Consider the following 13,341-nt stretch of genomic DNA (forward strand, 5'->3'; position numbering starts at 1 on the left):
CCTTTTTTTACCTGAGAAAACCTCAAAGAGAATATTCACATTAAATCAAATGAAAGTGGAAATTGCTATATAGTATTAAGGAAAAAATATATATATGAATAGAATGATTATCTGACAAAGAATATCAAATTCCTTAAACTGAAGGCATGTCAAATGATAATGACAACACACTGACGACACTGTCCCTTCTACATGTACATTGCTATTATAAAGGTGACATGAGTTTATCCCTCGACTAGAATAGACCACCTCCTAGCTAAAGTACCTACAGTCTTCAGGAGTATGTATTAAGCACCTTCAATTCAAATCAACCAAAAATAGTCAAAATCTTTCTCTCTCTCTCTCTCTCTCTCTCTCTAATCTCCTTTCCTTTTCTCCTGCTCTCCCTCTTTCATTCTCTCTTCTCTCTTTCTCTCTCCCTTGTTCCTCCCCCTCTCTTTTTCTCTTTCTCTCTCTCTCTCTAACACTCACTCTCTCTATCCTTTGCATCCCTTGTCCACTTTTCTAAGCATGTGACAAGAGGCAAATTCATAGATTCTGGAAATCTAAGTAAGCAAACAACGCTGGCCAGGCTCGAGTTACACAAGTGTCCCAAATAGAATCTCCCATTAATTCATGGGAGAGAACGCTGCATTAAGTTTAACCAAGTCCCTAATCCTATCCCAGAGATTGTCACCCCATCTTCAGGGAGCTCTATCCATAATTCATCAGGGTTTCCCAGGTTCTTGGGTTTGCCACCTGTCTCTCTCTCTCTAGTCACTGTTTGAGTTGGAAACAGTTTTCTGCTTGCTTAGAGAAGAAGGAAATCCCTAACCTCTCATTTCCATAAAACGCTGTGTCTATAAACACATTTAATGCTGGGGGGGGGGGGGGAGGGGGTAATCCCACTGTTGAATTTCATTGGAATGGAGCAGCAAGAGGGAGAAGGACAGAGACAAAGAGAGAACACGAAGGAATGGTTGAAAGAGAGGAATCTAGGTGGACGCTGCAAGCATCAAACGGAATGAGAAAGAGGAAAATGTGCAGAAAAGAAGAGAGAGAGAGAGAGAGAGAGAGAGATGGGGAAAGGAGAAGAGGGGAAAGAATGTAGAGAGACAGAAGACGGAAAAAGTGGGCAAAGAAAAACGGTTGACAGGAATGGAGGGATGCAGAGAGAGAGGGGGGAAATAGAAGAGATATAGGAGAGAAAATACCCCCAAAAAAGAGAGAGGGGGGATGTTTTGGGGATGGAAACTGATTGGAAGATGAGACCTTATCAAAGTATATTTATAAATTTAAAATCTCATGATGTGTTAAGGAGAAACAAGAGGGTTTATTTTCTTTGTTTCTTAATTTTTGTTTGTTAATTTGAAGGCAGAAAAGATGGATTCCTTACCAATGCATTGTCTTTCTTATGAAATCATTAAAATGGCTAACTTAGTCCACCCAAAATATAATCAGATAAACAGGTTTAAAAACCCATTCTACATATCCATCTTGCATTTACAGTACAATCAGATTTAGTAATGTATGGGTATCCCTATTTGATAACTGTCAAACACACTACCACAGCTACTCTGTACAATATGACCACAGAACATTATTCTTAGCAAACAATCACATGACCATGAAATGCCCAAATAAATTTCAACCAATGAAAAAGATGCCAAGAGGGTTATGTCAAACAACATGTAAGCAACTACATTGGCTTCATACATTCTATCAGGTCCTCATATAAAAAGTGACAAAATACAAAGATCAATGCATTGCCAACGGATGTTAGTGTCACTAGAACCCAGATCAGTTCATCCAAAGTTAGGCATCCATTACAATTGGAAAGTTTTTGGGAAAAGTGGTACATCCAAATCAAACCAGTAGAAGATCGAGTTCTAGACCTGATCCTACATGAAAACAAGTCAGAAATAGATGAACTCTGTAGGTTTCCATGCTGAGTAAGTATTCACAATTAGAAGCTTTCCTCTCTTTCCATTACTTTTTCCTTACCAAGTAATCCCTCTAAATGCCACATAGCCAGGTTCTTTTTTTATTTTGACGAAAGATTAAATATCAACTGCCTTTTCAGTAAGTCTACCACAAGGTGTTACCAAAATAGCTGTTTGTGAAGTCTGAAATAGGTACAGGAGCTTCTTACAAAGGCAACATTTCACAATCACTGAGGCACAATAACCACACACCAGGGCGGCGCTTCACAAAACTTGTCAACAGTGACAAATGACATTTTTTGTTATAAAGCTACTGAAATCCTTGCTTTTGATTGGTTATCAGCAGATTTGTGACTGATTCTTGTCATTTATCATTGAAAAAAGGCTTTTTGAAACGCCCCCCCCCCCCCCCCCCACCCCAGGGCTCTGCTCTAACCGGAGTCTGGTACACAGGCGCCCCAACAAATCACTCTGGACTCCCATATTGCCAAATCATATTTACAGGGGTGATAGTGAGCACTAATAAAAAAATAGGTTTTTTTGTTTTCCCCTCAACCACGCCCCCCTTGAGTAAAAAAAGAGAAGAGGATTCGCGGGGAAAAAATGGCATCTAACAACATTCCCCCCTTTCGAGTAAGAAAATTGGGAAAAAAATAGGGCAAAATAGGAAAGATTAGAGAAAATAATGGGCAAATCGGTAAAATCAAGATAAAAGAGGGAAGAAGAAAAAAAATCTGGTAAAAAAAAAATTTCAGAAATAAAAAAAATCAACAAACAAATCGGGAAACCGATTAAAATCGGGTTTTTACCAGGCCTGATTTATCTGGGTTCTGTTTCACATGGATCCCCTGGAATAAGTTAGTGCATAGCCTTTGCATACACCATTCACCATACATACACATACTGACATACCTTGAATTTGATGAGTTGACATTGAGAGCTGAAAGATGATTGGTCTGGACTTGCTGCCTGAGATCTCTGGTCCTCTCATCCTCATCATGACTTGAAAGGATTTCCTCCAGTAGCCCCCTCCCTGATTATGCAATATAAACAAAATATTGCTCTTGTAGATTACTTTTTATACATGTTCATTAATAATTCATCCTTTATAAAAGCGTTATATTGAATGTTCCCCGTATATCATATTTCTACAATAAGCTGTGTAGTCACACATCCAATGTTTCCAAGAAGCCTTTTGGTAGTGAGGAAAGGAAACAAATATAGATGATAAGAAATAAGAAAAAATAACAAAATGAAATCAGTCATCACAAACAAAAAGTCAGCCAGAAAGGATAAGAAGGTGGAGCACAGTATGTAGGGGAGACATCTCAAGAAAGAGTACTCAATAGAGTAAAAGAAAGACAGATAGATATAACATTCCATAGTGGTGCAATTTACAGATTTTCTACACTTAAAACCTACTGATAACATTCTTTAGTTTGGAACCTATATGAACATCTATTCTCAGAATTGTCTATGAAAGTATTTCTAATAAAAGAAAGTCTACAAATAATGTGAGATTCATTGACAATAACTGTGATCTTTATTTCATCTCCATCGCTTCTTCATTACTATCTTCAGAACTCCTGGAAAGCAACGATTCATCTTTCTTAACTGCTTGACAATTAGAATTATATACCCTATAGGGACTGCCCCCAAATCAATAAATGTTTGGCTCAGAAACTGCTGCATAGTGTGACAGGAGAGGGCTCACTTGCTATCCTGGAATGCCACACATGTATCAGAAATCTCAAGAACTTCTGAGAAAGTTTACCAAAATGCAAGCTTCAACCCTGTGCCTTGCGTGATTTAAGCACAGTGAGATTATGCTACAAATATGAAACAACAATGCACAAAAATTTGCAGTAATTATGATAGATTGAGAATTCAGGGGCACATTGCAAGAAAAATTGTAGGATACCCATGGAAACGTGTCAATTTTAATAACTTGATTTTCAGTGGGATGTTGGTAAACTTGGATTTACGATGATTTCTTGCACATAGCTCGAAGTACCACTTATCTCTTTTCTTAACAAATTTTATAAACCGTTCAGGTAACCCTTTAGTAGGTCTCTTCTTGCTTTTTGTTTTGGTTTGAATGTGATGTTACAGTAATAAGAAAATTTATCCTGACCAAGCTTACCTAGGTTTGATAATCTAGCGGACCTGATCTCTTTGGAGTGAGGTCTGGGTGCATGTCTCCTTGGTGCAGGGGTTTCAAGGGGTGAGGTCTGGGTACCATGATGTTCCCTTACACCCCCTTGATGAACTGACCTCTGCTGACCACCACTGGACACTTGACCCTGAGGGAGACGATGAACGGTCACTGCCGGGGTGTACCTTACATGTTTCTCAGGAGGCTTCGGAGAGCTGTCCATCTTGGCAAGGGGAATCTTTGTTGTTGGTGATCGTGATGAGGTCTTTGGATCTGTGCCTGACTGTCCAACTCGAGTTTTTCCATCCTCTTTCTTCTGGACGACCTCTATTTCTTGTTTTGGCTCCTTTGGCCTGGTCTGACTGTCCCCAGGTGATGATAGATGGTCTGAGAAGGTATGAGTGCCTTGATGAGGGGGCATTCCATTGGCTACCTCTATGCCTCTGTCTGCATTTCTTTGGGACAAGGCTCTCAATTCCGACTGAAAAAGAAAAAGGGGATAAAGGAAATGAGTTTAGCTAATTATCATGCTCAAGAATAGTTTTAAATTCACAATAATATATTTTGAAGAGATGCATTGAGTCAACAATCACATCACAAAGTTCCTGGTAATTTCTTCCTATACATTAATTATCAATAAAACTGATTTTCACCAGTTTTAAAATAGATGTGTATTGATCTCAATAAGCGTCATGAATTCTTAAAAGTTGTATCTCAAATCTTTTTCCAGATTTTTTCTTATAAAATGGAGCATCCAATTGAAGGTTTACACTGCATGGAACGCTTATGAAAAAGACTATTAAAGAAATCAACACTACATCTTGTATAGATCTTTTCTTGAGCCTCGTCATACCTGCATTTCTCTTTGTTGTTTCTGCAATTCTTCAAGCTCACCCAACCTGCGCTGTGTCATCTCGCCCAAGTCATGACGGGCATCATAGCCTCCACCGCCCCACCCCTGACCCATAGGATATACCCAGGGGGGTGGGGGAGGAGCACTATGGCCCACATGCTCTAGGACTGACAGTTTCTCCATGATGTGGTTCATCTTAGACTCCAAATCACTCTGGGTCTAGATAAGAGAATAAAGACAAACAGGAGACAATATGATTTATTTACTTCATTGTGCCATCTGAAGTGCTACCATTAAAACTTATCACTCTTGGCTTGTACCATGATAACCTACAATTCCTCTAACAAGAGGTGTTTGATAATTTGTTATGAAATTTGTTATGAAATTTGTTATGAAATCTTCACAGCATATTTGCTGATTTAAGAATATACCTCAATTTTTCTTTCTTTCATGTCTAGCACATTGCGATCCTAAGGGTTTCCAGATGAAATGGCTTTCATCTTAAAACTGTTAATAAAGTCTGAATCTCAATTGGAGGAACCATTCTATAAATAACAAAAGCAGGAAAATCAGGATATAATTATTTGTCTACAAACTAGCATCTCTATTGTAGTGGATTGACTGCAATAATTTAATCAAACCATAATTTGACAATTTTCTAAAATGATTCACAGAATTAACCAGAACGTCAATGATGAAGCGCTCATCCGCATCTCGCAACAACAAATATCGTAAATTTTATGTGGTTCACTTTTGAGAAGAAGCATTTTTTGTGATTTTTTTTTATTTTTGGAATAAATTTGCATAAAGTACCATAAATAATCAATGGGGCAAAATCTCAAAATTCTGTGTAGAATTATAGTGTTCCAAATTTAGCTCTACCAGATAAGGCAAACCAAATCAAAATCGGTCAAGAAATGAGGGAGAAGAAGCAATTTTTGTTATTTTTGGAATAAATTTGCATAAATTACCATATTTAATTAATGGAGAACAATTTCACAATTCTGTGGAGAAGTTTAGTGTACCAAAGTTAGCTCTACCAGATAAAGCAAACCAAATCAAATTCGGTCGAGAAATGAAGGAGAAGAAGCATTTTTTGTGATTTCAAATAAATTTGCATAAATTAGCATAGATGATGAATTTCATGATTCTGTGTAGAAGTTTTAAATCCCCCTCCTAGCCCTATCATATGAAACAATTAGAATCAAAATCAGTTGAAAAATAACGAAGAAGAAGCATTTTGAAAACTGTGGATGGACGGAAGGACGGACGCCATGCCATGGCATAAGCTCATCGGGCCCTTCGGGTCGGATGAGCTAAAAATGGGTATGGCAAAGCTATTTCCCACCCCCTTTTAATATCTCTGAGAGTATTTAGTTTTTCATCAATTCAACGCTGGGTTTGATTCTATCTCACCTTGAGGAGAGGCACTGTAGCAGCCACAGCAGCAGCAGCTGCAGCTGTAGCCGTTGCCATGGTACCCATATCAGATTGAGCTGTCCTGGTCTCTTCTGGTTTCGATGCTGGTGGTCTACCACTCGCTATCATTTTGGGCTGATAATAACGCTTTGTGGGCTTTGAGTTTTCAGATCTGTAGGAGAAAGTATGCATAGTGAAATCAAAGTTTGAATAATATGACTTTATAAAACAAATGAAACATCTATTCAGAAATAATGGGGTGCATATGGAAAATAGACGAGAAAGTAAGATTAAATTTTGATAATAACCTGTTTGTCATACTAATGTGACTTGGGCTCTCTCTTATTATAGGTACATGCCTGCATGATCTCTGAATAATTATGTACAACTACATTGCATGTCAACAAGAAGAATTGCCATATTTTATGAACAATAAAACATTGAATATTAAAAATTACAAAATTACATGCCAGTGTGTAAAAACTGAACTAATGAATTTGATGTTTCATAAATAAATCCTTTAAAGATGCGATGTCCCTTTTGCAGCCAACATCAAATTCTGTAGAGCTTTGCAGGAATTATGAATATGTCATGTAGGTCTTATCTGTGAAATTTAAACGTTAGCAGTGTCCTAATATTCAAATTATGCAAGGAAACCTGTTTAATTGCTAGACTTCACTGTCAGACACTATTGAGTGACTGACTGGCTTTTTTCTTCTTTGGTAATAACATACATGAAATGAGTTGTAAAGGGTACATGAGCATTTGTCTACATCAATAACCCACTCCTTTTAATGGCCAAAATTAAAGTGAATGAAGGTTTGCGCAGCATAAAACGTACGACCATTCCGTACAATGGTCTGAAAATCAGCCTATTACTTACTTGCTCTATAGCTCTTAAGTTGATTCAACAACTAATAGTCATTATTTTCCCATTTAAAGCCATTCTCAAGCCCTCCCCCCCCCTTTTTTTTTAAGGGAATTTCTAAATTAGTATTATCTTTCAAATGCTGTTGGAATTTACATTGTTTTGGCCTGCAAATGGGACATAGTACCTTTAAAGCCCCACTGTATTACTTGTAGCTACTTGCTCCCTCTATATAGAAAACAATGCCTAATCGGTGACCAGTGGTCCCCCATGATCGTCTTTTTCTTATGTTAATTGAGAGCTGAGTTGATGAGATAACTACCTGTCAGTGACCAAACTAGCACAGACAGCCTTTAACGTTACCAAACATCACAGAAATAACAAGCTTTTGTAAATCTCTTTTAAAATCATGAATAAATTATTGTTACCTTTTCAAGAGCTGATCTCTCATGGCCTGCTGGCGTTGACCTTTGCTGAAATGAGTTACTCTGAGATCCCTTGGGTGACCACTGGTTGAACTATGACATGGAGCACTGCTACTGGTGGGAGCACCTTGTCTCAGGATACCAGATGTCTACAATAAAAAGCAGATTAATTGAAATCACTGCAAAACCATGCCAAATGTAAGAGAAATAAACATTTATTATTATTCAAGTCTATATTAAAGTCGAAATGAGATGAATCCTCCTTGATCTTGTAATGATTTTGTTTGTCTATTTAGACAAATAAACAGTAAAGAAACATTAACAATATTTTGAGACTGTTGTGTTATTTAACTACATCTAATGTTGTAGCAATAACTATGTTTCTTCTTAGGTACTACATGTAGTGTGGAGCAAGAATACTTGTTTTTTATTTATTGAAAACAATGGCTATGCAGGTAAATTGAAAGATGTTATATGACTAAAACGCATTAAGAGTAAATAGTCAAGTGGAAATCTTACCTTTTTATGGGTAATGCCCATGTTAGTTGATGAACTCATGGGTTGGTGTGTCACTGGGGGTATGGAAGAGCTCCTTTGGTTTGCAGACTGATTATGATCATCTGGATGTACAAGTCAAATTAAATTTATGTGTTTTTAGTTATAAAAAATAAAATAAATAACATATGAAAAACAAACATGCAGGAGGTTCCCAGTTTATTTCAAAACACATCCACCCTGCCCCCTTTTCCTCCATAATGTCTGCCTTGTAAATGTGTAATGTACACAGTAAAAAAAATAGTTAATTTACAATTGCATAATGGATTTTTTTAAATACAAATTGAAACAATTCAGATTAACACAGGAAAATGTCAATTTAGGATTACATAAAGAATAAATTTCAAATTTATTGGTAAGTAATTTAAAATAAACATGTATGGCAAAAAAGTATTGAGGTAACTATATTCTCTAGATTCATAAATGCCTGGGCAGGAGTTGTGAGGGAAAGTGAATAAATTCAATATGCAATTATTTTTTTTCGAAGAAATGAATCATAAAATACAATGAAGAATTGATTTACCGGAAGGCCTTGTGATTTCTGAAAATTCATCACCCACACCATTTTTAGAAGCGGCATTTGAAAGCTGTTCAAATCCACTTTGTTTGTAACCCTCTGCAGGGCTCAAGACTTGGCCTGCTGTTGCACCACCATCCTTGGCTGATGTTACATCCTCAATGGTGTTATGCCTCTGTACATCAGCAACATCCCTCTGGGCTTCATACCCTTCTGGCAAGTTCCCTGGCAGGGCTGGCGGCAGGTATGGGGTGCTGGATGAGCCACCTAGTTCATTTAAATGGAATGTTTTTTTAAGCTTCCTTTAATACATTTATGATGGTGCCAAAGTTGAAAGACATTGTGGCCTAGGGTCCATGGAAAATGTGTGACATACCAAAATGAAACTGCATTCAAGAGGTTTAACCACATTTTTTTTTTTTTTTTTTTTTTTTTTGGGGGGGGGGGGTTAATGTATGTCTCTACTCTAAAGTTAAGAGTAAGATTTTCTACCACCTTAATTTGATGAATAAAGAAACTATACAGTCTTAATTTTGAGAGCTCAACAGCAAGCTATGTCCAGTTCTTAGTATAATTTTTTGAAATTTTATCTATAAGTTCTGCTTATGCAAAATATTATCTGTTTCCTGACCTTACATTGATGAGCGAGAACCAGGGGTGATAGTGAGCACTAAAAAAAAATAGGTTTTTTTGTTTTCCTCTCAGTCACGCCCCCCTTGAGTAAAAAAAATAAGAGGATTCGCGGGGAAAATATGGCATCTAACAACATTCCCCCCATTTCGAGTAAGACAATTGGGACAAAATTGGGGAGAAAAAAGGGCAAAATAGGAAAATAAGAGGGAAATCTGGAAAATCAGGATAAAATAGGGAAGAAAAAAAAAATTGGTAAAAAAAATAAAAAATTAAAAAAATTAAAAAATCTGGATTTTTTTTTTTTTTTTTTTTTTTTTTTAATCGGGAAGAAAAAAAAAATCGGGAAAAAATCGGGGAAAATAACAAAAAATCCGGAAACCGATTTAAATCGGGTTTTTATCAGGCCTAGAGAACCTAACCTAAATCCATGCCATGCAGAATCAAAGAAGAGAAAACATCCTACCTGTCTCAAAAGGAGACTTCCTCTCTCTCAAATACTTGGCTTTGATGCGAACTCTCATGGAACCAGAACTTGATATGCTGGAGTTGGCCAAGGAGGCATCCGAGGAGTTGTGTTTTCCGCCATGTTGTTCAGATTGTGACCCTTGAAGCGCACTTGACCGTCTCAGGACCTCACTGGCAGAGGAACTGTTGGAAGTATTGGCACTGATAGTGTTTGGACTTTCCATCGATGAGACAGGCTGACCCCATGCGGATGAACCATGCTCATTAGAGGCCATTGCAATAGTAGTTCCTTCCTAAATGGACATGACCATACTAGTGACTTTTCCTACAGGTATGTGAACACGAGATAAAAGAAACACATCTCTAAAACAAATCCATTGTCCTGTATTTTGTATATATATATATATATATATATATATTAGATGATAGCATACATGCCAACATTTGAAAATCAGAAATCTGTACAAATTATGCTATTTTCGAAAAAAGAGGAACAATCCTATTCAATATTCCTATTCAATACTACAGACAAATTTGTACAGGAAGAGGAACACCTGCATTAAAATGATAATTATCTTCTCCCAAAAAGAGGAATGTTCCTCTTTAATCTGAACAGTTGGCATGTATGTGTTAGCTGGTATCAATAAACATGACAATTAAGATTTATTTACCAACTCTGTTGTGGCTATTTAATATTTAATCTATTCTATAAACAAATTTTTAAAAAATGATTACAAATTGACTATAAGACTAGTCGCTAGCAACAAAACTTCAAAATCAAATGTTTTTGTACAACAAAAGCTCATTCTATAATTATTCATGTCAAATGAAAAGTGTAAGTTATCAAGCTGTACACGCGATCATACACAAATTGTTAACTCAATGACACACCTTTCAAGCATCTCTCCCATTCTCCAATTTGCTTTGTAGTAAAATTGTCACAAAATTCTATTTTCGTGCTTGTTGACAAAGGATCAGATCTATTTAATTCATAAAAGTGTTGTTCAAAAACATTTAGAGTCCATGCATGATCATAATGTTTTAGTAAACATGAAATGGGGGAGGCCCTTGAACGGCAAGTCATGAACTGATGTCGCATGCGCAGTAGCGGCGAAGCACATATTGCGCATGCATGCTTTCTCTTCGCCATGTTGAATCGCTGATATACAATTAGTTAGACTACAACTACATCTAGTACAAGTACATCATGGGATGAATTGACTTCGTATGAAGAATCATCTTTTCCCATTGAAGACTTCTTCAAATTATAATTTCAATTTTCAAGTGGTTGAACGGGTGCCCAGAGGAGTCAAGAGCATTGTTAGTCAAAATTGTAATTACTACTTCTTTACATTTCCAAAAATGTGCACCAAATCGCTGTTTGAATCGTTTTCCTATGGCTATGCTATGGCTATGCAGGCTCCGACGCCATCATAGATGGTGGCATATGACTGGAGTTAATGGCGGCAGAGCTCTGTAGACTGTAATTTGTTATAGAATCTATTACTGTTAGACAATAGTAGATCTAGATCTATACATAACTAAATCACTTTCACTAAGCCTTAGGTTAGAATTTAGCAGTACAGAATTGCCAACATTGTATGTAGATTTCTAGAGTCTACTCTAGGGTCTACTCATAGTCATACCGACTACTGTGGTGTAAAAGTCGATAAAACGATTTCATTACACGAACTTTAACGAATGGGACCGAACTGAAGTATTTGTCAACAAAAATTATATTTCATAAGGTCGTATAATGAAAACATGAATATATTATTTAAGGAATTTACATTCAATATACCTTTATCAATTGGTTGAAATCATTTCCATGGTCACTTAGAATTATGAAGTTTAAAATCTCCAGGAATATAATATTTTTTCGACACTTTGGAAATCAATTTTGACCGCTACAAAATTCAGGCTCATTACAAAACTACTTTAAAAATAGTAAATGAAATTTGAATATTAGATCATGCTTTTTTATTTGTATTCATTAAATATTTGTGGTATTCTATTCATATTTTTTTATGACACAAATTAATATGACATTAATATTTGAAATATGTTTGAAGAACATTAAAAGCGATCATTAAACCATTCCAAACGGTAGAAACTGGCGATTTGATTATTGGTTGTACAAAAATTCAATTGCCGATTTAAAGTACTGAAAAATAACAACGATCTCAAATACCAAAGAGACACAAATTATTTTTGTTCCTTTTACAATTGTTTTTCTCTTTCTTGACCCCAATCATTAATTGTTTTTTATTTAGTTATTCTATTTTATTTAGTTAGTTATTTATTTATTTAGTTATTTTTTTGTGCGGTTTCTCTTTTTTTTCTTTTTCTTGACCCCAGTTTCTTTACTTGTCCCCACTTTTTTTTTAAAGAAGGGGAGGGGGTGAAGTGCAGAATTCCCATGTCCCAATTTAATTTTACTGCGTGACCACTCGCCCTGCCCTTTCTTCCTCAATTCCATCGACCGTGGTTCGAGATATGTTTCAGTTGATCGCTCTTTAATTTAAAGATGAATCAATTAATCCCTTGTGTAAAACTGACTTGGGGGAAAGCAGAAAGGGGAAAATATCAGTGAAAACTGAGATTATAACTCGGTTAAAAAGAAGAAATAAAAGTTGTTTCTGAACTTTGGAAGATTGAGATCTAATCTTTAGGCATGATGTGTGATGTATTTAACTATCGACTTGCGCCAAAGTTGCTTATCTGATTTTTAAATAAAACAATTGGGGTTTGGGTATTAAATCGGTTTTGCAGATCCAAATAACATCCCTAAGAAAATTAGTCATGCCACACATATCAAATATCAAATATCAAATATTAACGAACATTTGTGCACGCGTGTGTGTGCGTGTGTGACTTTGCTTCTACAAAAAGCATATGCAATCCATTTCATTTGATACGTTCAATTCACTCTCTCACTCCGCTAATCCCAACATAATACATGCTGTCACGTAGGCATCACTTTGGCGCAAGTCGATTTTTGCACTCTCTCAAACAATGCCTCCTGTTCATCCAAGCGTAAACACATACCACACAAAATATGATACCAAATGATTTGGGATAAAACACTCTTTTATAAGATGTATAATAATTTATTGTTCATAGATGATATTTAAAATAATTAGCAATTTTCTATAGGTGTAAACTTTTTCTGACTCACACTGTACAGTGAACACACGAGCGGGTTTCCCTTCTCTTTTATTTTGTGATAGTATTTTCGTATCTTCTTGGTATTGAGGTCATAACGTCTTGATGGATGATCTCAAACGTAAGCGAAGGCTAACAGCAACAAAATCATTTCATATTAAAAAGGTGAGTGTACTTATTTTGCATTTTCTTTCACATTTTGAATTTACATTACAAACTCTTTAATATGTAAGGAGTGAAACTGAACTTTACTAAAGATAGCTTGTCATGTATACTAGTCTGTGAATGTTTTGTTGTATATAATTTATCCATAGTAACTATCATTTATTTCCCTTCTGTGTTGACCCAGTTGTTATGATTATTC

The 13,341-nt window shown here is 36.1% G+C and overlaps 1 protein-coding gene across 1 annotated transcript; it reads right to left on the reverse strand.

Moving 5' to 3' along the window:
- Positions 1–2,701: 2,701 nt before the first annotated feature.
- LOC115929765 lies at positions 2,702–11,735 on the reverse strand. Its single transcript, XM_030999749.1, has 9 exons — positions 11,614–11,735; positions 9,811–10,137; positions 8,721–8,981; positions 8,162–8,262; positions 7,646–7,791; positions 6,347–6,521; positions 4,931–5,149; positions 4,066–4,558; positions 2,702–2,955 (listed from the first exon to the last, which is right to left on the reverse strand). Exons 2-9 carry the CDS (start codon positions 10,085–10,087, stop codon positions 2,714–2,716), a joined length of 1,914 nt encoding a protein of 637 aa, XP_030855609.1. The 5' UTR covers positions 10,088–10,137; positions 11,614–11,735; the 3' UTR covers positions 2,702–2,713.
- Positions 11,736–13,341: the final 1,606 nt, after the last annotated feature.

Source organism: Strongylocentrotus purpuratus, unplaced genomic scaffold, assembly GCF_000002235.5.
Source record: "Strongylocentrotus purpuratus isolate Spur 01 unplaced genomic scaffold, Spur_5.0 spur5_scaffold_5, whole genome shotgun sequence".
Lineage (NCBI taxonomy): Eukaryota > Metazoa > Echinodermata > Echinoidea > Camarodonta > Strongylocentrotidae > Strongylocentrotus > Strongylocentrotus purpuratus.